Here is a 26,082-nt window from a genome sequence, read left to right on the forward strand (position 1 = left end):
ATGGAACAGCGGAACCGGCTCGGCGCCCTCGGATACCTGCCGCCGCTGCTGCTGCACGCCCTGCTGCTCTTCGTGGCCGACGGTGAGCGCGGGAACTTTGCTGCCGCGGGGGGCTCAGGGGATCCTTGCTGGGGCCGCCAGAGCCAGCCTGTCCCGGTCGCCAAGGAGCAGGAGGAAGAAGAGAAGGGGACGGCTTCACGGTCTCCAACAATCCCGGTGTTCAGCCCGGGCCCAGAGGGGCAGGGGGAGGAGAGCAGCGAAGGGTCGCCGCAGCTGCGGCGCTCGAGCCGGGGTCATTCGGAGCCGGACCCGTGCTCGGGCTGCGGAGAGGCGGCTCGCGGGGAGCGGGAGTCGGCGCGCCCCAGCCTGGCTCCGGCAGTGCGGCTGGGCGCCGGGTAGAAGCGTAAGCCGCCCCTGCTGCCCCGCCCGATCCTGAGGGAAGCAGCCTGCAGCGGTAGCTGGTCTCTGCTAGGGCCCGGCAGCCGCTCGACCGAACTTTGCTAACGCCTGGGCCACGCTTGTGGCTTGGGGGTGGCAAGCACAAGGCCGGCGAGCCGGGGACGCACCGTCTCGCTTAGGGTTGCCCCAGGCCCCCGCCCCACAGCTGGTCACGCCTCTCTCTTCCCCCGCCCCCAGCTACATTTACCGAAGTCCCCAAAGATGTGACAGTACGGGAGGGAGACGACATCGAAATGCCCTGCGCGTTCCGGGCTAGCGGAGCCACCTCGTATTCGCTGGAGATTCAGTGGTGGTACCTCAAGGAGCCGCCCCGGGAGCTGCTGCACGAGCTGGCGCTCAGCGTGCCCGGCGCCCGGAGCAAGGTAACCCGCCGCCCACGCGGCGCCGGCGCTCTCTCGGCTCAGGCCGGGGCGGCTGGGGTAATCCTGGCAGAAAAGGCAGGGCGCGCACTGGTGGAGCAGCCCGTCTCCCACCTTCCCCATCCCCACAGCATCTTCAACAGCAGCAATCGTTACCCACAAATCCTGGTAATCCTTCTCCTTTCCCTTAAACCTCCCGAACTGCAGCCTGCCGCTAAAAGCGACACCTCATCCAGTTCGACTGCTCTTGCTTGCTGGCTGCGGGCACCGGAGTCAGATGGGTGCTGGGTCCTGAAGGAAGGCCACTTGGTAGGGCCAGGCTTTCCCGGCCCTCTGCTACTCCGAGGTCCCCGGGGCACAGGGCCAAGGAGTTAAGCTCCTCTTGGCTGGGTTCCTCAGGATCGGAGGGAAGGCTCCCACTGTCAGAAGGCCTCTTAAACCAGTCTCTTACGTACACTCGAACACACACACACACATACACACAGCTGCCCTCTACCCAAGGTCCCACCCAGAGTTACTGCTCACGTCTCCCTCTGCGTCCCGTCCAGATACACCGGCCCCTCCATCCAGCTTTCCACGGGGTTTAGGGAAACACTGCAGGGAATGAGAATGCTCCAGGGAGGGTGATGAGCCTTTCTTCCCACCCTGCTGGCAATCCAGCCTTTCCTCTTTGGCCGGCAGGTGTGCTAGGGCAGCCCCTCCTAGGTCAGGCACCATGCTTCCTTCAGGGTAAAACTCCAGGAGATCCTGATGTCCTTCGTGCCCTCAGCCCCGGCCACTTCCCGAGCCGTTTCGAATCCTAGCCCGCCCGCAGAGAGTCCCCTTGCCGGAGGCGTATCTGAGTTCCCCGGAGCCTGAAGGCCGAGAGCCTAATGTGTCTCTCTCCCTCTTTGCATTTTAGGTAACAAATAAGGATGCAACTAAAATCAGCGTAAGTGTGGAGCCCAGCGCGGGCCGCGGGAGACCCCTTCTGGCCGCTTCGCGCCCCACATCTTCCTCCCTTTTAGAAAGGCTCAGCGGCCGCCGCGGTGTAGGGCCTTACTCGCAGCCCTGCACAGTCGGCTGCTTGGCAGGTCGGGGGGGCCATCTGTCGCCGCTAGCGGAATCGGGTTCGCTTTTGTGTAAATCAAGGGTCCCAGGCCTGAATCTCCTTTCTCCGTTCGGCGCTCACCTGTAAAACTCTCCTCCAGCCGGCCGGCGCGTTCAGGCCCCTGCGCATCCGCTTGCCTCTGTTCTGCTGGCATGTCTCCCAGCAACTGGAGCGCGCTGCTCCTTGCGCTAGCAGCGACCTGTGCTCCGACTGTGGGCCCACCCCTCCTCCACACACATACACACACCCGGCGCCCAGGTGGCCCTTCCGCCGCAGCCCTCTCCTCTGCCTGGGGTCCGGGTCCGGTGCCCGGCGCAGTGGGCTCGTTGTGGAAGAAGGTGTGGGGCGGGGGTTGGCGGCGCTGAGAGGCGCTGGGGTCGTGGGGCTCGGGAGGAGATGCGTCTACGCTTCCCCAGCTGGAGCGTGGAAGTATCGGGGCCTGGAGACCACCAGGGCCTCATGGAGCTCTAGGTTCCGAGGTGAGGGCCCCAGAGCGGTTGCTTGCCCACGTCTCCTCCAGGACGCGGGGGAGGAGAGCTTGGTCGGGAGCTTCAGGCTGCCGCGCTGAAAAGCAGACTGCGAAGTAGCAAAGCTCTGGGGACCCAACAGCAACCTCAGCGTCGCCTCCTTGGGAGGGCGGAGGGTTAGCTGTAAAGGGCTGGAGGGGTGGGGGGGCAAGTTTTTATGTGTAGTCTGAGAGCAGAGTGGCTGTCCTTCCGGCACTACCCAGGCCCTCCGAAATCCAGAGTAAAGGAATGTTGGTGTGAGTAGATGTGGAGGGCTGGGCTTAAGGCCGTGCAGCAAAGAGGGTGGTTAGCCACAGGAGGCCGAGCCTGAGACTTCTCCAAGATGCAGGAGGGAGGAAGGACGGGTAGGTTCTGCAGCTCTGAAGGTCAGAAGCATAGTTTGGCAGGAGGATGCAACGTGATGAATTCGGTTAAGATGATGGGGACACGATGCAATGGGTAGGGCCATCCAAGATCCAATCAGGATTGGGAGCCCCAGGCCACTGGGGAGCCACGGAATGAAAGGAAAACCGGGTCACGACAGGCAAACCTGCGTCCAGAGGTGTTGGGGTGCTGTGGCATGGGGGCGCAATGGCAGAGCTGGGCGCAGGTGCACTTCGCCGGCAGGGAGAGCGCGTCGTGGACCTGTCCATCCCGGCCTTCTGACCCCAGCCCCTGCTGTCTTGCAGACCGTGCGCGTCCAGGGCAATGACATCTCGCACAGGCTGCGGTTGTCGGCCGTGCGGCGGCAGGACGAGGGCGTGTACGAATGCCGCGTGTCCGACTACAGCGACGACGACACGCAGGAGCACAAGGCCCAGGCGCTGCTGCGCGTGCTCTCGCGCTTCGCGCCGCCCAACATGCAGGCCGCCGAGGCCGTGTCCCACATTCAGAGCAGCGGTCCGCGTCGCCACGGCCCCGCCAGCGCTGCCAACTCCAACAACTTGGGTGCCACCGGCGCCGCAGGCCGAGCCACCTCCGACCCTGGCCACGGCGACAAAAGCCCGCCTCCGGGGAGTCCTCCTGCTGCCCCAGGTCCCGGAGTCCCAGAGGCGGCCGCTGCCTCCGCGGCCCACGCAGCCGCCACCACTGTCGCGGCTGCGGCCGCTGCTTCGTCAGCGTCACCGCCACTGGGCCAGGCGGTCCTTCTGCGCCAGAGGCACGGCTCAGGTAAGAGCGTGTGCAGAGAGGGGGGCGCGCTCGAACGGGGGCTGCGGGGACAGGGTCCTGAGTGGCTCTGGCCAGAGAGGCAGCCCTGCTGTGGCACTTGGGTTTGCCTAGTGGTGGTAGTTCACGTGGGTGCATGCGCCTGGGGCAAGTTTTCTGCAGCCTCCCTTGGGTTCTCTTCTTGTTGTTTCCTGTTTATTGCTGGTTGCTTCGAAGCTTTCAAGACTTGATTTACGAAGGGGGGAGGGGCGGCCTTGCCCCAAATTCTGGGTAAGAGTAGGCAAGCGGCTCCAGTGTGAGGACCCCTCTCATGATGAGTTTGGAGAACTGGACCTTTTTCTCCTGGGGTCCTTAGAGTCTAGAGGGTGGGGCGCTAGCATCCAGAGTGGAAGGAGGTGGTTACCACTCAGGCATCGTGCGTCTGGATGCTGATTGACTGATAGAACAGACAGAATTTGTCCAAGGCTGTGTGGTTGGGCCTGGCTGAGTAGCCTCTGCTCTCTTTGGTTAAGTCCAGAATGGTCCTAGGCACAGGCTGTGCTATAAATAGTCCCCTTTGGGCCCTCTTGGGGGATTGGGGAAGTAAGGATAGAGCTTTGTCATTGCTAGGAGAGCACCCACATGTTAAGGCCTGCTTTCCTAGGGAGCCAAAAGGGCTGGGGGAGATGGAAGGTGGGGCAGGCAGAGGGGAGTCAGAGAGCAGGAAAACATACTGACTGCCAGGGCAGCAGCTCTGGGGCAGAGTGTGTATAATTCTTGGAAGATTGAGAAAATAGCCACTGAAATCACTTTGGTAGGGGTTAATTCTCTCAGAGAGAAAAGCTGCTGTAGAGACTGGCAAGGCAGGCTTTTAAGGCCAGGACTAGAAGTGGTATATTACCTTCACCCTCACCTTTTGGCCAGAACTAAGCCACTTGGTGCCCCATAGATGCAAGGTTAGCTTAGGAGCTGTTTTTGACCTCCTCTCTTCTGGGTAGAAGGAGAGCATAAATCCTGGGGGGACTTAGCCATCTCTGTTTAGCACACAGTAAGTGTGCTGGAAAAGTAGTTATTGACTTGCGATTGGCTTAGTTGCATGATTAAAAAAAAAAAAAAAAAGCACCTCTGCTTGCACTCTTATGGGATGTTCTACAGACCATGAGTGGAGTGGCAAAGCAAAGGATTTGGAAGGCAGAAGCCCAGATGTGAGTTGTGCTTCCACAGCTTACTAGCTGTATGACTTAAGCAAGTGGCTTAACATGTCTGAACATATTTCTTCATCTGTAAAATAGAATGGTATTCCCTGATCTCAGAGGGAGCTCAGTATGGAGATTTCTATGTAAATGTTTGTTGTCATCACCTTGGTAATTACCTGCTCTGGCCAGAGAGGAGGGGATGGGGGAGATAAGGCTGAGTGGTTGGCAGTTGGAGGCCAAGCTGCTGAGGGCCTTGAATGCCCAGCAGATCCAACAGAGACTTTGGTCAAGGCTTTGGTCAAGGAAGGATTATATGAAAGAGATCTTTGAGAATAAACTCGGTAGTGCTCACAAAAGGTGTTAATGAGACCAAGGCTTTGAGCTCATTCCTGCTTGAATCTCCCTTTCCACCCGGCCAGAACCTTGACACCTTGAGCAGAACCAAGGCTGATCCAACTATGCTCTGCATTGCTAGTCAAATATTCAGTCTCTGGGCTGGCCACAAGGGGGCTCTAGGGCAACTCATCCCAACAGGGAACCTGTCTGTGGAGGGTGGCACAGATAGTAAGTACCCTTCTTTCTGGGAGATCTGGGGGTCCTCACATCAGTTCAGTTCTGATGGCACAGTGTCCAGGACCTCCCAGCAGGTGGGGCCTTGGGTATCTGCCAGTCACAGGGCAGTATTTTAATGCCCACACAGATCAGGGCAGCAGCCCAGGCTGGGGTTCCTCTGCCCTCCCATGGAGTGGCTTGTAGTGTGCATTTCCCTCCAGAAAGCACAGCCAGCTGGGCTCCCATCAGGGCAGGGAAGTGCCACCAGGATGGGGGTATGGTGGCCCCTAAGGTCTCTGTCACCCCAAAACTGTTGCCAGCTCCTGAATAGGCCAGGAACCACGTAGACACATCTCAGAAAGAACCCCAGGTTTCTTTCCAACTCCCATTCAGAAGGCCAGAAGGTGGGCCTTCTGCCAAAAGACCAGAAAGCCTACATCTTCCTGTCTCCAGGTGAAGGTCTTGGGAGAGTCGCAGTACAGTGGGCACCTCTGGAGATATGCGCATGGAGAAATGGGTTAGCTGACTTCCTAACCCACAAACATACCTGAATTACCTTGATCCCAAGGAGGGACCCATGCTGTCTTAAATGTCCCATCCTGCCCACCACCCGAAGCCACCCAAGCTGGGGCTTGGTCGATGGGGCAAAGTCTGAAGACTATCTTTGGTGGCAGGCATTAATAACCTTTCTGCAAGGCTGTGTTGTTGAGCCGTGTGTAGTCCTGCTGAGCCTCCCTGGGGTGCAGCAGGCCAGCCAATCACCCAGAGCTGCCAGCAGCATGAGCTGGAGAGGGAGCTTGAGACAGCAACCTCAGGCTTGGCCTTCCCTGCTCAGTTCTTAGCAGCCTAGAGGGCAGGGGACCAGGCACGACACTGCCACCTGGTTCACAAGCAAGGTGATAGACTGTTGACAGAGTCTATCAGTCAGGGTGCTTGGCTAAGCAAATGGCACATTCAAACAGGGTTATGGGGGAGAGGCGATGAGAGTAGTGTTTGAAGGTGTGGACAGGGTTAGGACAGCCAGAGAAGGGTGAGTGCCAGTCCCCAGGGCTAGTGGCAGTGGGAGCCATTAACACCTCTAATGGCAAAGGGGGAGTGATTAGTATAACCCAGAGGGGCGCGCCAGATGGAGTGACCTGCCTGACAGGAGCTGTGGCCTTGGTACGATGGCCCAGCAAGGACCTCAACTTCCTCCTGCACCTCCAGTGTCCCGTCAGGGCCTCCTACTGGCCAAAGCCCCCTAAGAGCAGAGGCAGGGTGCTGGCTGATGCAGCCTATGTGGACCAGTGCCCAGAGGCTCAGAGCAGAGTGGGAGAAAGGTGGATTGGGGGGGGGGAGGAACAGAGGAATAACCTGACTCTCAGAGAGCGGAAGATAGGTTCCACCCTAGCTCCAAGACAAACCCAAAGGTCATCCCAGGCCGGGTCAAGTGGTCACTCTGGCTGTTTCAGAATGGCAGCCTCAGTGGTGGTCCCAATCCACCTCCCCAGACGGTCACCGGTTAAGTGATTACTCCTGGAAGAAAGTCAGAAGAAGTCCCAGACAGTACTGTGGTACTCTGTTATTCAAGCAAGCTACTTTGGTGATGCCAGAGAAGGGGTGGGGTCGGGGGGGGGGGTGGGTACTGACCTGAATCCCTCACCCTTCAGCTTCTGCACAGCCAGGCCAGGAAACCCTTCCTGTGCCCCACTTGCACCCAACACAGCCAAATACATATTTGTACTAAAAAGTTTATGTGCAAAAACTCATTCATTTCACGTCTCATTTGTCAAGAGACGTTTTGATATTTGTGCTTAAAAATAACATGGGCTGGATTAGCACAGCAGAGCTGGCACAGGAGACCAGGCCCCTTCCTAGCCACGTTCTCATAAATCTGGCTCCTGATTAATCTGAACACTGACCTATTTTATATGAACACTTTGTGCTGATTGCCATTTCTAGAAAAAAAGAGAGGGAGAGAGAAAGAGAGAAACAAAACAGAGTACCTTCCAGACAAAACCCTTCTAATCCGGAAGGCACCACAGCGTGAAGCTAGTGTGGCCTCAGAAGATACACTTAGCAACTGAAGTGCTTGCATGTTGGCAAGAGGATCCCCCTCTGCAAGGACCTGGGGCTCAGATCTTGTGGCATGTGAACGTCTAATTAGCCTAAAGGCTCCAGCCTCCAGGCGAGGTGCCCTGGCCCCGACAGAGAGCGGCTGATGTGGCAAAACTCCTGCCTGGTGCCCACACGGAGAAACTGGCTCTCAATATTGCATTTCCTAATGGAGAAGACAGCCAAGGCCATGGGTGTGCTGGCTTTAAAGAGGCTCTATGCTGGGGAGCCATCAAGGGGAGCATCCTGGGTGTCTCCATGGCAACCGTAAACCATGACTGAGGGGGCTGTGGACAAGGTGAAGGCATCACTCTCAACCTATGCCACCCATGGCTGACAGCTGGCGGAAATGGTGCCGGCATGACCTGGGACGATCTCAACGGAGCTGGGGAAAGTCTCCAACTAGCCAGCAGGGCCAGGCGGCAGTCACCCAGTGTTCCCATCTCCCTGACCCCACGAGGACCCAAAAACATTGGATTAAATAAACAATCCACTCTTCCCTCAGCTCCGATGTGAAACGAGGATCATAATTAAAGAGAAATAATCTGGCACAATTTGTCCAGAGAGAGGGAGAGGCTCCCTGGGCATCCTGAAAGAGAAAATTAAAGGATTTCATAAAGAAAATGGCTGAGCCTCACAGCTGGCGAGAGATGGCCTGCATCATCCCCTGACAGCAGCAAATGTGTGTGATTATTGGCTGCATGGCGTCCTCTCCCTCATCAGCCTGTCATGTGATTGCCATGAGTGGGAACTGGCAAGGCCAGCCATGGGCCCAGCTCAAGAGTGGCAAGGGCGCCCATGTATGTCCAGGACAAAGCTGTCTGTGTCAGTGGGAGTCCCAGGAGGGGCTAGCCCTACTCCAGCTAAGGCAATCAGAGGAGGCTTCCTGTAGACAGTGTGCGATTTCTGACTTGAGGGGGCACCTGGGGCTTTGTCCTCCTGCTTAGGTCAGCCCTGCGGAAGCTTCTGGAGGCCTTACCTCCCTCCCTGTCCTGTACCACACAAATAGAGAAAGTCACACCAAATGGAATGGCATTTGTCCAGTCGTTAGCCAGCTCACTGCGTGGCCATTCTCTCCTCAGAGGAGAGACCCCGAATTGAGGATAAAATGGCTACACTGTGGATTTAATGGTGATAAATAATACTTACCTTTTACTGAGCACTGATTATGTGCCACACGCACATATCACAGGTTTCCCTCCTTTTTGCCATTCTCCATAACTCCTCCTGCCTCACTTCATCTCACACGTCCGTCCCCAGGGCCCAGACCCTTTCCCAGCTGGGGTGGCAGCCCCCATGAGAAAGCTGAGAGCCGGCCCTTTCTAAATGTCACTAGGGAGCCAAACCCACCACGGAGCTTCTCATTAAATACGCCAGGCGCACATTTTTAAAGCTCTGAATATTAAGGATTCCCCAAGCATCTGTGGGATAAATGAGGTCAAGTGCTTTTGTAATACGATATTGATTAGTTTCTGCCCCATGTGGACCAAGGCAAGGGCTTGGCTGTGGTCTAAACCCCTGAGCTTTATGGGAGAAGGCAGCTTGGTTTTAGCACATCTTTGCAGCACAGGAGAAAAAAAAGTATTATCTTTTCTATTCCCCCATGCTTTGCTGACTATCACCAGGCATCTCTCAGAAACTCATACCCGAAGCGTGAGAAGCTTCCCTTTGTCTTGTGTAAGGGCTGCAGGAAAGTTTAAGACGACCAGCAAACAGGCCCAGCACCTGTAACTGCTGATCCCTACCTGTTCTTAAAGGGTGACAAACCTCCTTCCCTGGGGTGGGGCTTCTGGGAAAATTAACCTGCTTGTCAGTGGCTTTGGTGCTCTTGGGGAAGGTGTACTATAAACACTAAGATAACTTATCCAATTTGTCCTGCTCTGGGCTCAGGCTAGCTGCTATTGTGCAGTGAGTCATGGAAGTGGCCGCTGGAGGGGCTCAGCAGCAGCCCCTCAGTGGCCGGTGAGACCTGTACCCTCCATGAGATGGCCCTTGAGATGTAGGTCTTGCGAAGTCCTTGTGTTGGCAATCCCAGGGAGGCTGTTTCTAGAAATTATTGGTTGTTCTGTTCTGCATTACCACCCCCCGGGCTGAACCTCAAAGCTACTTTGGACTGGCTTCTGGTGTTTTGGTTCAAGTGGAATGTTGAGGGGAGGGGGGAGCTCTGTCTATACAAAATAGAGCCAAAGTGGACATTACAAAAGCTTTCTCCCCACTTATAATACACCCACACTTAGCTACCCCTGGGGGCTCTGTTCTGGTCCAGCTCAGAAGTGACCACCTTGCCAGAAGGGCTGCCATGGGGAACAGACCAACTGGTGTCTGTGGAGGCCACCTGTACACAGGGCACCTCCTGAGGCACCTGCTGGACCCCAGTGCCCATTAAGGATGAGCCCAGGGGGAGGGGCCTGGGTGAGGTCAGTTCTCTCAGAGCAACCTAGAGACAGTTATGGTGGAAGAGGACAAAGCATAAACCCGAAAGAGGTTGAGAACAACTCAGGAGGAAGTTATCCTCACCACCTTTTCCAGACATTTCTTTCTTCTCCTGACATTTCAAATGCTCCTCACTGTTCAGCTAGCTGGTTCATAATTAAGCCAGGGTTGGGTAACATAACATTCTCCCTACTTCTGGGCCCTATAGAGCTCTGACAGCCCAGATATCAAAGTATGTGCCTTATCCTTCTTAAACCTTTGTAAGTCCTGTGCTTCCCATTCTCTGCATGAGTCCAACACTTGCATTCAAATCCTGATCCATGCACCCCACATGTGATTCTGTATCTGTTCTCATCTGGATGGCACCCATACCCATAACAGAGAACAAGTGACAGCATCAGAGGAGATAATCCACAGAAAGAGTTGAGCTTCAGGAGACCTAGCACCTAGAAAATGCTCAATAGATGTTGGTTCTTGTTCTCTGCATTATTTGCAAGAATGGAATTGACTGTCCAGGATCATTTCATGGTGCTCCTATCTGAGACCTCACTCCGAGACATTTCTCCCTCTGCACATTCTGTGAGCATCATGGAGCTAAAGGTGATGGAAGGCAGCTGATGAGCTAGCTTCAGAACAGAGAGTGCCTTCAGATTGCAAAATGGCTCAGCAGGTTTGCTATTTTTGTCCTTCTCTCTCTGTGCCACTTCGAAGGGGGAGGGTAGGAAATGGGGAGGATGCCACGTCCTCGTCCTTGCCTGACTGTGGCTATTTTCCATGAGTTCGGAGCTCCTTGGTGAGCAAGGACAGGTTCATCATGGCTTCTCACGTCCAGCCCCAAAGTTACACCACCACATTTGCACACCTGCCTGTAGGCCTCACTGTGCACCTGTGTTATGCCTGGTCTTGCTTCACTGTTCTATAGGTTGTTGGCAGCAGGGAGGCCATTGTGATGGGAAGAGGGGGGCCCTTTAGTGGCTAGAAAGCCAAGTTCTGAGGAGAGGCTGGTGTTTGCAGCACAGGACGAGAGCCTCTCCACAGGAGAAGGGAACAGAAGGAACAACCCCCTCAGTGGCAGTCAACTAGCCAAAGAGCCTCCAAAGCAGGCCTGGGCTGGAGAGGAGGTGCCCCATGTCCTCCTCACTGGGACTCTTACCAGTAGAGGTAGAGGAGATTTTGTGGGCAAGCCCAGCGCCTCACAGGAATGGGCCTATGAAGTGATGGGGATTGGGGCCACTGTCATAGGCTTGGGCATGCCCGGGCTCTTCCATGCAAGTGCTTGCATTTGTTTTTCCTATTCACGCCCTACCCAAATGCCCTCCCGGTGGCTCACAGTGCCTGCTGCCTGCCAAAAAAGGGGTACTCAAGGATCAGTGAGGAGAAGGTAGGACTAAGACCACCAGAAGGAGGTGCTGGGAGCATAGCAGGCTGCTTGCAGGGCCAGAAGACCAGGACCGCTCCTGGCCTGCCCCACGTGAGCCTGCCTCCCACCAGCACAGGGAGCCTACACAGGCTCACCAGAAAGGAGGCCCACTCACTCTTACTGGCTGTCGCCAAAGACAGAGAGCCCCTCACTCTGCTGATCCCTGGCCCCCTGCCATCAGCTCTCCTCAGGAGGATGTCAGTTTTCCTTAAGCCAGGAAAGCCCAGCTGCAACATTAGTCCCCTTATAGCAACTTTTATTACAATTGATTCTCATACAAATGCCACTTGGCCCAGATGAAGGATCTTTAATAAACCCGGGGGAGGGAGAGCTGACATCATGTCATGGCTCATTCTGAGCTAGGGTGGGGGTTCTTGGCCAACTATATCTGGTATGGCCAGAGCCAAGGGGCAGGGGTCTTCCCAGAGCATTAGGTAGACTCAGCCCCCACCTCAGGAAGAAGCTCACAGTCTCACCATGGCAGTCAGAATAAGCAAGAAGTGCTCTGAGAATGAATTCAGGGCTTAGCTGGGGCACAAGAAGGACTCAGAAAAGGTGGCACCAGTGGAGATCACTTCACAGAAGGGAGGAAGGCTTTGCTGACCCTGCAGCCAAAGGGGTCTCATCCACCCTGAGTACCCAGAAGGGCTCCACTGCTGTCTCAGGGCCCCCAACATTTCCTTCCCTGTCATGGAGTCAGTGCCTAGCTGATTACCCCATCCAGACTGATGCCCCGGGGAGACAGGCCCAGTTCCTTCTCATATCTGTATCCTCCCTACTCCATGTTCATTGGGCCTGGCACTAGTTCATTCATTCATTCATTCATTCATTCAACAAATGTCAAATTGGGCATCTTTTATGTGCAGGAACTAGGTATGGATGACACAATGTGAATAAGACCTACAAGGTCCTCAGAGTCTGATAGAAGGAGAAACAGACACTGATCAAATAGTCACATGGCAAGTGGAAATTTATACCCATGGCTGGTTACTCTAAAGGAGAGACCCATGGGTCTCTAAGGAGCTAAGAATAGGGGGACTTGACTCAGTCAGGGAAGGGTCCTTGAGGGAGTGACACTTGAGCCATAATCTGAAAGATGGTTAAGAGTAAAGAGAGAGTGTAAAGGGAGTGGGTAGAGCCTTCGGGGGAGAGGGGGTGGCATGTGCAAAGATCCTGTGGCAGGAGGGAGCAGGGGAGTACAAAGGCCTGACAAAAAGTTACTATGGTTGGGGCAGCAAAGCAAGAAAAGGAACAGAGGGAAATTTATTTTTTTAATGCCTTAAGCAAGATTTTATTTTTTATATGAAATTTATTGTCAAATTGGCTTCCATACAACACCCAGTACTCATCCCAACAGGTGCCCTTCTCAATGCCCATCACCCACTTTCCCCTCCCCCACCCCCATTGACCCTCAGTTTAATCTCAGTATTTAAGAGTCTCTTATGGTTTGCCTCCTTCCCTCTCTGTAACTTTTTTTTTCTCCCTTCCCCTCCCCCCTGGTCTTCTGTTGGGTTTCTCAGGATCCACATATGAGTGAAAACATATGGTATCTGTCTTTCTCTGCCTGACTTATTTCACTTAGCATAACACTCTCCAGTTCCATCCACGTTGCTACAAAAGGCCATATTTCATTCTTTCTCATTGCCAAGTAGTATTCCATTGTATATATAAACCACATCTTTATCCATTCATCAGTTGATGGACATTTAGGTTCTTTCCATAATTTGGCTATTGTTGAAAGTGCTGCTATAAACATTGGGGTACAACTGCCCCTATGCATCAGCATTTCTGTATTCCTTGGGTAAATTCTTAGCAGTGCTATTGCTGGGTCATAGGGTAGATCTATTTTTAATTTTTTTGAGAAACCTCCACCACTGTTTTCCAGAGCGGCTGCACCAGTTTGCATTCCCACCAACAGTGCAAGAGGGTTGGGAAATTTAAGTAAAGAGTAGTTCAGAGCTCAAACTCCATAAGGCCTTATGATAGAGATGGGAGCTTTGGCTTTGTCCTAAGGCAACAGCATGGGGAACAAGTGGGTGGCGAGGCATGATGTTTTTGGAACTGATATTCTGGCTGCAGTGTGAAGATTAGAGAAGTGGGGACAGAATTAGAGAAGTGGGGACAGTGGATGTGAAGAAACCGCTGTAGAGGCAGTGATCCTGCTAAGAGATGACAGGTTTTGGACTACCTGTTTGGATAGATAGGTGGATAGGTAGATAAACAAGTAGCTGGTGTCTGAGTTAAGGGAAAGATGTGAATGGATGGATGAGAGTGTAGGGGATGAGTGCAAGGAAGGATGAGTGAACATGTGGATGGGTGGATGGAGGGAAGGACACGTGGACATGTGGATGAATGGATGGAAGGATTTATGGATGTGAGAATGGATAGAAGAATGAGTAGATGGGATGGATAGAAGGATGAGTGGAAATATGGATGGATGGAAGGATGAGTGGAGGTTTGGGTGGGTGGATGGAAGGATGACCGGATGTAAGATTGGATGTAAGGATGAGTGGAGGTGTGGGTGGATGGAGGGATCAGTGGATGGATGAATGGATAGGTGGGTGGGTGGGTGGGTGGATGGATGGATGGATGGAAGGATGAGTGGATGGGTGGGTCGATGGAAGGATGGAAGGATGGGTGGATGAGTGGAGGTGTGGATGGAGGGATCAGTGGGTGGATGGATGGATGGACGGATGGGTAGGTGGATGAGTGGGTGGATGGGTAAACGGGAGGGTGAATGAGGTGTGGATGGGTGGAAGGAAGAATGTGAATGGGTGAGTGAATGGGTGAGTGGGGGGATGGAAGGAAGAGTGGATACGTGGTTGAAACAGGAATGGGAAGATGGGCCCATGTGGGAGACAAGTTGGGTATTGCAGGATGAATGGGCTTGGGGCTGCAGACATGCCCAGCGTTGGCATTCCCCACATGTTACACTGCATACTCAGTCCATATCTTCTAGGATAGAGGCCACAGGGAGAAAGGTCCCAGGTGGTGGCATGGCACAAACTGACTAGGCCCAGAATTCCATGCCAGCCCTTGCTTCTCTCTGCAGTCCCCAGACCATAGTAAGATGGGTGGGGTGAGTAGACACAGCTAGTCCCCAGCCTACTCCAGCTCCCCCAACACCTCAGCCTTTACAAGGCACCAGCATCACTCCCAGTGAAGGACATGAGCAGGGGCCTTTCCATATGCTGAACTCTGGTTACTCTGGTGAATGCAGCCTGACCAAGACTTGCTGAATATTGTCCATGTAAAAGTTAACGTGGATACATTTTTTCAAGCATCTAAAAAATCAAATCTCCAGGTGGGCAGATGAATAACTGTATTCGCGTTAAAGACTAATGTAACAAAAAATACACAAGGCAATAATTCATAATGCATGCTAGTCTACAGAGTCATATTTTAATGCGTGACATATCCTGGGCAGCTCCTCTGTGCTAATTTTATTTAATGAGCACATGTTCTAGAATTTTCAGAGCACTATCCCTGGGCAATTAAAATGTGTTAACCTTTTCAGTTAAATTGTGTTCTAAAGAAAAGTCCTCAGCATGAAACAGAAAGAAATATATAGGCACCATGGAGGCAGAGCCTAGAGGAAAGGATTGCTATTGTGTCCCAGCCGTGCCAGACTCAGGGGCCTCCAGGCCTTCCTCCCTGGCCCTCAGGGCTCCTGTCTGTCACTCCTCCTCATCTTGGCCAGGCCCACCTCCATGGAGCAGGGCGAGAAGGCTGAGGCAAGGACCCACACACTGAACAGCCTTCACTGAACCAGCATTGAGTGAGTGCCCAACATTTGCGTGAGCCAGGGGATGTGAGGCAGACTCTGTGTCAAGGGACATGAAGGCTATGGAGGGGACATGAGGGATTTAAAAAAGCCAGGATGCCCCCAAAGAAGGGCAGGGTCCACTCATTTGAAGCCCATTCCCTATCTGTGTAATGGGCACACTAGTACCCCAGCATCCACAGGTCTGTGAGTTTCAGACCTGAGCTTCTGGTGAATGGTTCCCAAACAGTGTTCCTTGGAACCCTGAGCCCCAGCCCTACCCCCAGCTTCAAACAGAGCTGTTCTGTTTTTCTAATGGTTTGAGATATCAGGCTTCCATGCAGCAATTAGCTTAAAATGGGGGTTCTACTGCTTTAGAAGATTTGAAAGCAACTGATATAGTCCAAATATATATATATATATATATATATATATATATATATATATATATATATGTAATATGTAAGTATATAAATTATATAGAGTATACAAATATGTTTATGTGTGTGTGTGTGTGTGTGTGTGTGAGTATGCCACCTTCTAAGAAAATAATTTGAAGTGGCTTTCAAAGCTGCATGTGACCTAATAGAACAGAATTTTTTTAATGAAGAAATCGGAATACAGGGAAAATGAATGTGAAGTGGTGAAACTAGTTTGAGGAAAAGTTGGACAAAGAGATGTGTGCACACAGTCTCGGGCAGTTGAAAGGTCAGATCAGGGTGATAGCGATGGGCCTCCAGCACCAGCTTGTATTTGAAGATGAAAAATGAGATTCCAAGCATGAAGCATCTGGTGGATGTCTGGTGCATCGTGGCTGCTTAGACTAGCTGGGGACACCTAAGAAGGACTCCCATTCATTCATTTGACGAATATTTTATGTGTGGGACGCGCACCAGGGTGGTGGGAGAGAGGAGTCAAAAGGTAGACCTTCCATGGCCACAAAACACAGCTGGGAAGGATCAGAACTTGCTGTAAAGCCCATAGGATGCAGGGAGCCTCCAGCTGGAGTCTGGGGGATGCAGTGTCTGAGGGAGGCCTGGGGGTGCAGAGGAGGCAGACAGGTGACACGGGGTGAGCAGCACGGATGATGGTGGGGCTGTAAGGGAGGGGTGAAGTTGCAAGGTGGTCTGGGGTGGGGCCAGGAGTTAGGTCTTCAACCTGGGATGGAGCCCCTGGGGGATTGGGGGGCATCGTGTGTTTGCACGTGACGTGTTTTTGTGTTTGCAAAGGGCACTGTGGCCTCTTTCTGGGTAGGACCTGTCTGTTTAGAGCTAGTGGATGTGGGTCAAGAACGTGGCCCTGTCAGGAGAGAGCTGATGTGAAGGGAGGGTAAAGGACCAGCAAAGGTGGGCCAGGGCGGAGAAGTGCACAGAGTGAGAACTGTTTTGGAAGCCACCTTGTAAGTGGCTCTGGGCTGGGCTGGCAGGGAAGGGTGGGTTGGCTGTGGGCAGCCAGAGGAGACAGGATAGGGCTGACTAGTGAAGTGGACAGCATGAGTGGCTTCCATGCAGCACCCCAGTGTACTGGGGCTGGGGGCATCTGAAGCATCGTGGAAGCAGGAGAGGCAGAAATGACCCTGGGTTGGGGTCAGGAAGAGCCTCGAGCAGGCTAAGGAATCTAGGTTCGATTCACAGGTACCAGGGAGTCACTGCAGATTAACTCCTGTATCTGTACTGCCTACTAGCTGTGCAACTTTAGGGAAGCCACTTAACCTCTCTGGGTCTCGCCTGTGAGAGGGGAGTGGCTTCTACCTCCTAAGTCCACTGAGAGGGTGAAGGGAGAGAATTTTCTCGGCACTGAGAACCCAGAATCATGTGCCTGTTAGCATCCTGCAGGCTCAGAGCTCAGAGAATCTGGATGGGCAGTGGGGGATCCCCCTGAGACCCGGACCCAACACTGAGAGAGGCCGCCCACCAACCCCGCATGGGGAGAACCCTGATGCTTACTGTGGTCTGGGCTACCCCTAGCCCTACCAATGCCAGCCTCCTGACCACACAGAAAGACCTGTTTACCATTTTCATTAAGCGACACCATTAAAGGATCATTTGAGGCAAGATCTAATTTCAAAAGAAATAGAAGCTGGAAAGGCGTTCACAACAAAGTTGGCTGCATTAAAAAGCTATTACGAAGGTTAAAATACAGAAAAACATCTCATCCCCCTGAGGTCTCCCTTGGAAGCAGCCTAGGGCTGGGGTCAAGCCGAGGCATCAGGGAAAGGGTCCGGCTCTTTGGTCCCGAGAGGTGGCGTATGTGGTGGGTAGGTGTGTGGACGGCAGCCACACTGTCTGAGTGCAAGTCTGGGCTCTGCCATTTCTCTTAGTGTGGCCTTGGTAGGTCCAGGTTTAGCAAATAAAAATATAGGACCCCCAGTTCAGTTTGCATTTCAGATAAACAAGAGGTAGCATTTTAGGTTAAGTAGGACCTGTGCAGTATTTGAGATATACATGTACTTAAAATTATCCATGGTTTACCTGAAATTCAAATTGAACTTGTGTCCTGTATTTTCTCTGGCAACCCTAGGCCTTGAGTACTTTGCTTCACATCTCTGGACCTCAGTTTCCTCACCTGTAGGGTAGGAATAAAAGAGTGACTCCTACAGTTATGAGGATTGTATTTGATGTAATATACCTGTGACAGTGCCTGTCTGAACAAGAGCTAGCCAGCTTTGCTGTAGTCATCCTGAAGCTGATCACCTCTATCTGCTTGAGCCTGGCTGGGTCTGCCCCCTGCCATGCACTCCCCACTGCTGGTCATCTGCTCCAGCATCAGATCCATTCCCTGCTGGGGGTGGGGCTGCTTGCTGGGGGCAGAGGAGAGGAGGAGGTCTGAGGCCAGCCCTCTGGTGCTTGGGCTTCCAGAAAGGTGGAGGGGTAGGACATGTTGTAAGAAAGGCATTTATGGGAGTGGGGGGAGAAGGGGAGAAGACAAAGGGCCACATGAACAGAACAGACATCTGTCCCAAGCCCTCTGTGCCTAGGAGCTCAGGGAGGGCTTCCTGGAGGAGGTAGTGCTTGTTCCAGTCTTGAGGCAGAGGTCAGAACTAGACAAAGGACAAGGAGGTTCTGCAGGTGAGCCCAGAGTCTGCTGTAGGCACTCACCAGGAACAGTGGACTGGAGTGCAGGTCAGCTGGCCGGACACAGCAAAGGTGAGGTTGTTTGGGAGTGTCACAGAGAAGTCCTAGCTGTGGCACTGAGCCGGAGGTTCTTTCTCCTGTGGGTAGAGGGGCCGCATCGAGGTTATGCACCTCAGGGAGAGTTCTTGGGTGTGTCTGAAGGAGGGGGGTGAGCAGTGGGTGTTGTGGAGACAAGAAGATGCTTTAGGAGGTCACTCGGGCCATGGCAAGGAAGAGAAGGCACAGCAAGCAAGGCTAAAATGAGTGTCCCACACCTGCCTCTGCCCCCCTTCACCCCAGGGAGTGCCTAGGCTCCCCCCACTGCCTGGACACTGAGGCTACCGGAGGACAGCTTGTGTTCGAACCCAGGACCTGGGCAGGCCAGGCCGGCAGGGTAGATCAACACGGGACCAAGGGACCCACGTCCCATCTGCTCTCCTACATCTCTTCATCCACACTCAGCTCTCCTTCCAAACGTCTCTGTTTCCTTTAAAGCCCAACGGCACTGGTTGCGCCTAGTTTTTGCCCTAGTTACCAGCACACATTAATTTTATGGCAGAAATTAATTCTGTCCAATTCTGTTAGTGCCCGGTTATTCCTTGCTGACTCCCTTTGAATAAATATCCATGAAGAGGCTTTAATTAAAACGTCAACAAGGGAAGCAGCCTCCTTGCAAGGCGGCATCTTCCCACTCAGCTGTGGCCGGGCTGCCCGGCCTGCTCACCACGGCATCCAGGGGAGGTAGAGAGCCAAGGGGAGTGGGCGCAGCGGCCATGGGGAAGCCAGGAGCGTCAGAGCAGGGAGAGCCAGCTTCACACAGTGCTGTACGAACCAAGACGGGACCCTGGCCAGGCCTCCTGGATGCTACAGCAGAGGCTCAGAGGCTGCAAACTCAGGCCCCACCGAGCGCCAGGCAGTGTGGTGGAGAGGAATGAGACTGGCTGGACAAAGGAAGCCCCAACTGTTTGAGGGCCAAGAAGGGAACTAGCAGCCACCCTGGGTCCATTTGGGGGTCAGGAGCAAGCAAGGAGCAGCAGATTCCTGCCGGAAGAGGAGCCCGCTACTGGTCATGTATCTTGGAGGAAACCGTGCCCAGGGTTACCTGAATCTGTGCTTTCAGGTAAAAGTCTCTGAGTTTTACATGTTGGATTATAATTTATAATTTTTTTAAGTTTTTGTTTATTTATTTTGAGAGAGAGAGCAAGAGGGTAGGGGCAGAAAGATAGGGAGAGAGAGAATCCCAAGCAGGCTCCACACTGCCAGCGCAGAGCCTGATGCGGGGATCAAACTCACAAACTGTGAGATCATGACCTGAGCTGAAATCAACAGTCGGACACTTAACCCACTGAGCCACCCAGGTGCCCCTATAATTCATAATTTTTATTTAAAAAAATTTTTAATGTCTATTATTTTTGAAAGAGAGAGACAGAGAGAGAGACAGAGCGTGAGCAGGGGAGGGGCAGAGAGAGATGGAGACACAGAATCCAAAGCAGGCTCCAGGCTCCGAGCTGTCAGCACAGAACCCAATGCGGGGCTTGAGCCCATGAAGGGAGATCTGAGCCCATGAGATCATGATCTGAGCCGAAGTCCGACGCTTAACCGATTGAGCCACCCAAGCGCCCCAATTTGTAATGTTTGAAACTGTGTGCCAAGTCAGACCCCTCTGCAGACAAGACTGAGCCTCCAGTGGCCATTTTCCTTTCCTCCCCTTTTCCTTGCTGTTGCCCCTGGGCTCTGCAGGAGATGGTGATTTGTAGCCAGTGAGGCAGGGCTGGAGAAGGGGGTAGGGTGAAGAAGAGGGAGAGGCCAGCCCCCAGAAGTGCCCCCGACCCTGCCCTCAGCTCTGGCCTGGTGCTTCCAGATCACGGGCATCTCCACCATGGCCAGGGTGACTCCTACATGCCCTCTCTGCTTGACTCCACAAACCCCTCTAAACCCAGAGAGAAGCCTCTTGCACCCTGGCACTGGGTTGCTCTAAGAGGGTGTCCTCTCCTTCGACTGGGGGCTGGCCCTCTGCTGTGGGTCCAGGATGGGCAGGGCACTGATGGGAATGGGAGCGAGGGCCAGTCCAGACAGGCCTCCATCCCATGTCTGAGTGCATGTCCGAGGCCAACCCATGAAGGTTGCTGCCTCTTGGGGGCCAGCCGTCTTCTCTCACTTTGAGGCAGAGAAAAGGGCAAAGGCCCAGCACTGAGCATTGGCCTTGACAGGGGTCTTGTCCAGGGCACTCACTTGACTTCCTACCTTTTCTAGCCTAGAAGCCTATATTTAAGAGATGTGTTGTGACAGCATGAAATGCAGAATATTCATGTGGCCTTGCTCTGTGTGACATGGAGGGGACTGTCCCCAAGATCCCCATCACAGTCCTTATGTCAGGATACCCATGCTTACTGGTGGGATGGCTCTGTCCAGAGAGATTGGACTAGTTCTCTGGCTGCTGTAGTCAGCTTCTGAATGTTCTAGTGCAATGCTGGACGGGGAAAGGCCAGGCATCACGCTGTGGCCAGAGTGAACCTCCAACTTAACCCAGGATCTGTTTCTGTAGGTAGAGCTAGGCCTCCAATGTATTCTGAATTTTATTTACTCTTTACAAACTTGAACCAAATTTTAGTTTTCAAGCTATAGCATAAACAAACACAAAAACAGCCCCTGAACAACCCTGGACTCCGAGGGGCACTGTTTGCAAAGCTCTGACCCAGGCAACCCCTCCAGTACAGCAAGCAGATCGTCAGCAGGCCCCTAGCTCCCTCCTGCCCGCGGCCAGCATGACAGGGGCTACAGACCACAGCAGGGCAGATGTCACCCCCGAAGCTAGGGAACCATCTGTGACCCTGGGAAGGACAAGCAGGGCACATGGAGGGAGGACAGTGGCTTCCCTGGCTAGTGTCCCCACTGGTCAGCTGGGGAGCGGCTCACCATGCTCCTGATGCCCACAGAGCGGGGGCGGTCCCCTCAGTGCACCCACGCCTGTGGGAGTCTGAGACAGAGTGGGAGTGGGCAGCTGCTTCCCCTGCAGGCACTGCCCCACCAGGAACCTGACTCATGGGCTTAGCCTCCAGCCAGTGCAGGCAAGGGTCCCAGAGGATGACCCAAGCAAAACCTCCTCCTTCACTTTTATCACCAGGCCTCAAAGCTTCTGTGTTGTTCTCTGACAGGGCTTTTGGCATTCTGCCATTGCCGTGTAAATGGAAAAGTGGGATTTCCCAGTCAGAAGCAGCTTGGCTGGTGCCTTTGCGGTGCCCATGGGGGCTGAGTGCCCCCACTGTTTTCTTTGGGAGCCTCTTAAATGGCTCCAGCAGGTGTCTTATCCTGTTCACCATTTCAATGATAAAAGCTAATATTCGCAGAGCCAAAGCAGCTTTGGTTTCTTTAAGAATGATTAGCAAAATGATGATCCTTGTTAAATCAAAGAATGAATCAGCCACTATTCCATCAGAGGGCTTCCCTCACCTCTGATTTTCCAGCCTGATTTCAAGCAGCCTGATTTTCCAGCTTAATCATGACAAATAAACTTCTGCGTGTTCCAGTGCTATTCCTGGTGCTCTTAGGAAGGGAGGAAATAGATACAGAGACTGTTAGCATCCAGACACAGCAGCCTCATAGGAACAGAGCCATCCCCACACTGCAGAGGCCAAGATAGGAGCTCCTACCTCAGCTGAGCCAAAGGCATCCTCCTGGCCCTGGAGGGTCCAGGTGAGCCCCAGGCAATAGCGGGAAGTCCTGCCTCACTCCAGGAAAGCAAAGACAGGGACTGAGGCAGCAGACGCTGGGGGCAGTGAAGGGGGACCGGTAGCCATGTCCTAAACAGTTGTCGATCTTGGGAAACATTCCTCGTGAGGGAAGGACAACCCCCCATATTATATTTTCTCCAACGCTTTTCAGAGAAGTAGTTATGTTACCCTTCTCAATTGTATCTATTTTCAGAGCAGCTGACTCTGTTTACGTAATTGTGTAACAGAGGACGCTCAAATTCGGTGGCTTTGAACCATTTATTTAGCTCATGATCCTGTGGGTCAGTCGGGAAACTCCTCTGCCAGTCTCTTGTGGACTCATTCCTGCTCATGTGGACAGCTGCCCTTTCAGCTGAGGGCTGATTGGGCTAGAGGGAGCCCAGCTGGGACGTGTCATGGCTTTTATCCTGCAGCAGGCTGGCCCAGTCTTGTTCATAGGCAGTGGGTTACAAGAGGCACAGAGGAAGGGCAAGCCTCAGTGGACAAGCACTTAAAAAAAATTTTTTTTAACATTTATTCATTTCTGAGAGACAGAGAGAGACAGAGCATAAGCGGGGAAGGGGCAGAGAGAGGGAGACAGAATCCGAAGCGGGCTCCAGGCTCCGAGCTGTCAGCACAGAGCCCATCGCAGGGCTTGAACTCACCAACTGTGAGATCATGACCTGAGCGAAGTCAGACACTCACTGACTAAGCCACCCAGGCGCCCCTAGACAAGCACTTTTTTAAGGCTTTGCTTACTTCACATTTGATAATATTCACTGGCCAAAGCAAGTCATGTGACCAAGCCCAGCATCTCGGAGGGGTGGGGGGGACGCACTATCACAGGGTGGGATATCACAGGGTGGATGCTGGGATCTAAGAGGTGAGGGGGGAAGGAGACTGTGGCCATTTTTGCAATCTACCACTGTGATCTTGCTTGATCTGGACCCTAACCTGGAAAGACATGCCAAGCACATGTTAATTTTACAGAGCCATGCATATGCGCATCCCCATTCTATAGAGTGGGTGGCACAATGTCCAGAGAGGTAAAGGGTGTTCCCCCAGGTCACACAGCCGGCTTGCTTGAAAGCCTCTCTCCCAGGTGCCAGCCTGCTGCCCCTGACCACCTCCCTTGGCCCCCTTTGTGGTGACGCTGGGCTAGGGAGTAGATGAGGTGCCACCCAGGAGCCAAACCCTGGCTGAGCCCCCACAGACATCCACCAGCAGAGACACCACAGACTCTGGTGTCTGCCCTCCACAGGCTCTGGTCTCCAGGAGCCACCACTTCAGCCCCTGGCCCCTGCTGCTCCCACTCTGGCCCAAAACAGAGTGGCAGGCTGCTTGTTTTAACCCGGGGTCTTTGGAAAGTCTTGTGCAATTTTAAAACTTTTCAATGTGAGTAGGTGATATTGTGACAGCGGGAAAGGCCAGTCAGCAGTCTCTGGAGGCAAATTAAAATGTCTCCTCACATCTCCTCTGTCCCCAGTTCCACAGGCAACACTTCCCTTGTCCAGCTCGAGAGCCCAATTGCCATTCGTCCTGCCCCCGTGTGTCTTGAGGCTCCGTGTTTTACTGCACATGGACATCTGCTTTCCAGGGCCTCGTGTGGCTGTTTCTATCCTGCCTGCACCTGCCTGCGTGTTGGGTTTGCAGGAGCGTGAAGTTCTGAGCCAGGAGATCTGGAGGCCAATGGGCCCAGTCTGGGCACACAAGCCCTGTGTGGCCAGGAGGCAGCGTTCTGCCGGCAGCACTGCTGGTTTCCGTGCACCTGAGCCCAGGCACCTGGCCATCCATCAACACACCCGTCACCACGTCCACCCTCATTCTTCCCAGTGATGTGTAGCAGTGAAAGCAGCAGAGGAGGAGGACCCGAGTTTTGGGAGTGACGACCACACCCTGGTCCTTTCCACAGATGGATGGCAAGGGGCAGAATGTCAGGTCCTGCCAGGCTGCAAGCAGGGCCAGGAGGGACAACTGTGTAAAAAATTAGTGTCTGAAGAGGAAGGTTAGCGCACGTGGATTTGTCCTGTCCTTGTGCTTCTCCACGGGGTCTCAGACCATGCATGGAAACAAGTAATGGTGGGCGAGATGTGCACTGCAGACGGCTCCCACCCCCTTTTCATTCAGATGTTTGAACCCAGCCTGTGTTTCCCAAAATGGGCACATAGAATCTCGGAGTCTCCAGCAGGAATGGCCCCTGGATCATTATCCTACCCCCTCCTTTCACAAAGGGACACTAAGGCCCAGGACACAGTTATTGCCAGAACAAGACGGATTTGGGATTGGGGGAAACACCTTAGATAGAAGATTAATGGCTCTTCCAACTAGAGAGAGGGGAAGGTCATGGGTTCAGGCCCAGCCTGGTCAGGAAAGCCAGAAACCCGGCCTGCCTGGCTGCAGCTCCCGTGGGCAGATAAGCAGAGGCGTCCACAGCCTCTGTACCATCTGCTTGGCACAGGGAAGGGCCTCCTGCCTCTCTCCATCCAGGCACAGAGCTCCAGCCCAGCTGGCTTACTGAAGTGAAGGGAGGAGAGAGGCCTCCAGATGGTACAAGTGAGCAGGGTAGGGCTAGAAACTGTTTACATTAATGCAGTCTGACCCTAAGCAGGGTGGCAGTGACAGTGACGTCATCCCCACGGTTTGGGTAGCACTTCTTCCCTGGCTCCTCTCAGGACCCCTGGAGCATCCCACCTTCCAGGGACAAGCCTGTGATTCACGGGTAGGCTTTCCTCCAGTTGCACCGAAGGTCTTCCACTAGACGCAGACCCCAATGACGGATGGGCAAGACACCAGGCAGGCAGCCCAGGGGAGGCAGGATGAAGGCACACGTTACAGTTCCAGTGGTGAGCCAGGGGACCAAGTTAAGCAAATGGAAGTGACCTCACTAGAACAGTGCAAGGGTCACTCCTCCAAGAACCTAGGAACCAGGAACCCCTCACCTCCATCAACCAATGATTTCTGAGTTCCCCACTTTGACCCGAAGGTAGGCCAGACCAACAGTGCATGAAAACAAGACTCACAGAAACATCAGGATGCCTAAGACGGCATCTGTGAATACTAAGCTGTGTAGTTCAGGCAGGGGTTGGAAGGTTTGGAGTTGTGTGCAATCATGGAGTATCCTTGGAGGAGAGGGGAAGCTGGGCCTTTGATGCGGAAGGCACTTTCCAGTATAGTTCTGGGGAGAGTAGGGGGTGGTGGTTGGCATATTGTCTTCTTATTCAGCTCAAATAACAACTGGGACTTTAGAACTGCAATTGCCATCTAGCACACACGGCTTTAGGCCAGGGGTACCTGGTGTCTGACCACAGTAGGCTCCTAAAACGTGTGGTCTGTAAATAACAAACAGCAAAATGCTTCATCGTTGTGCAGAAGTGCCACTAGGCACCAGCTGAGTACTGAGGTCAAGACGTCCAAGTTGGAGGACGTCTCATTCTCCCGGGTTTGCCCGTGGCCGCTAGGTTCTCGTGAATCCGGCATTGACCGTGCCCATTTTCTCACCCCCTGCAGGCACTGGCCGTAGCTCCGCCACAGACCCGCTCTTGTCCCTGCTCCTGCTGGCTCTGCATAAGCTCCTTCGCCTGCTGTTGGGGCACTGACACGCACAGCCATCCCCCCCGCACCTCAGCCCGCCCACACGGCCTGCCCAGACCCGGCGTGAGGCTCGCGTCACCAGATGGACACAGAGAGACTGAGAAGCATGACCAAGTCCATGTGGAAAATAAATCATATTTTTGGGGAAGTTACACAAATGTAGAACACCTAAAATAATGCATCTAGTTTCCAAATAAGATGGAATTTGGACCATGCGGTATGCATGGGATCAGTGAGTTCTCTACTTCAATGTATTTTTCTTTTCTAAACTTTTCCTCCAAGTGTTCATTTTGCACGAACTGTTGAGCAGTTATCTTTAGGATACTATGTAAAAATGTTGGGTCAAAGCCTTTCTGACAAAGCAAAATATTTTTAGTAGATTATTGTGTTTAGGGATTTTTTTATTTACTTTTTTTCTTTAGGGGCTTTCCTTTTTTTTATTAAAGTAAATTATTTCTTTTGAGACATTTTGATTAAAAAAAGATACATCTTATCATAATTAAAATTCACTGTCAATAATATTTATTTTTAAATAAAGATTGGAAACAAGGTCAGACACTTGTTTATAAACTGTATTGTATATTGCTGAATAACAGTTGAATAAAAAACAACTTTGAAATAACCTCTCTGCAGGCATGTATGAATGTTAA

The 26,082-nt window shown here is 53.2% G+C and overlaps 1 protein-coding gene across 2 annotated transcripts; it reads left to right on the top strand.

The window, feature by feature from the left end:
* On the top strand, nucleotides 1-25,831 carry VSTM2B (V-set and transmembrane domain containing 2B). 2 transcript variants are annotated; one of them, XM_030299044.1, is made up of 5 exons: nucleotides 1-82; nucleotides 637-821; nucleotides 1,720-1,749; nucleotides 3,104-3,584; nucleotides 25,349-25,831. In XM_030299044.1, the coding sequence occupies exons 1-5, from the start codon at nucleotides 1-3 to the stop codon at nucleotides 25,435-25,437; spliced, it is 867 nt and encodes a 288-aa protein (XP_030154904.1). In that variant the 3' UTR covers nucleotides 25,438-25,831. The 2 variants fall into 2 exon arrangements, with proteins under 2 accessions (XP_030154904.1, XP_035920123.1); XM_036064230.1 differs by lacking the exon at nucleotides 1,720-1,749.
* Nucleotides 25,832-26,082: the final 251 nt, after the last annotated feature.

The sequence above is a fragment of the Lynx canadensis genome, chromosome E2 (assembly GCF_007474595.2).
Source record: "Lynx canadensis isolate LIC74 chromosome E2, mLynCan4.pri.v2, whole genome shotgun sequence".
Taxonomy (NCBI): Eukaryota; Metazoa; Chordata; class Mammalia; order Carnivora; family Felidae; genus Lynx; species Lynx canadensis.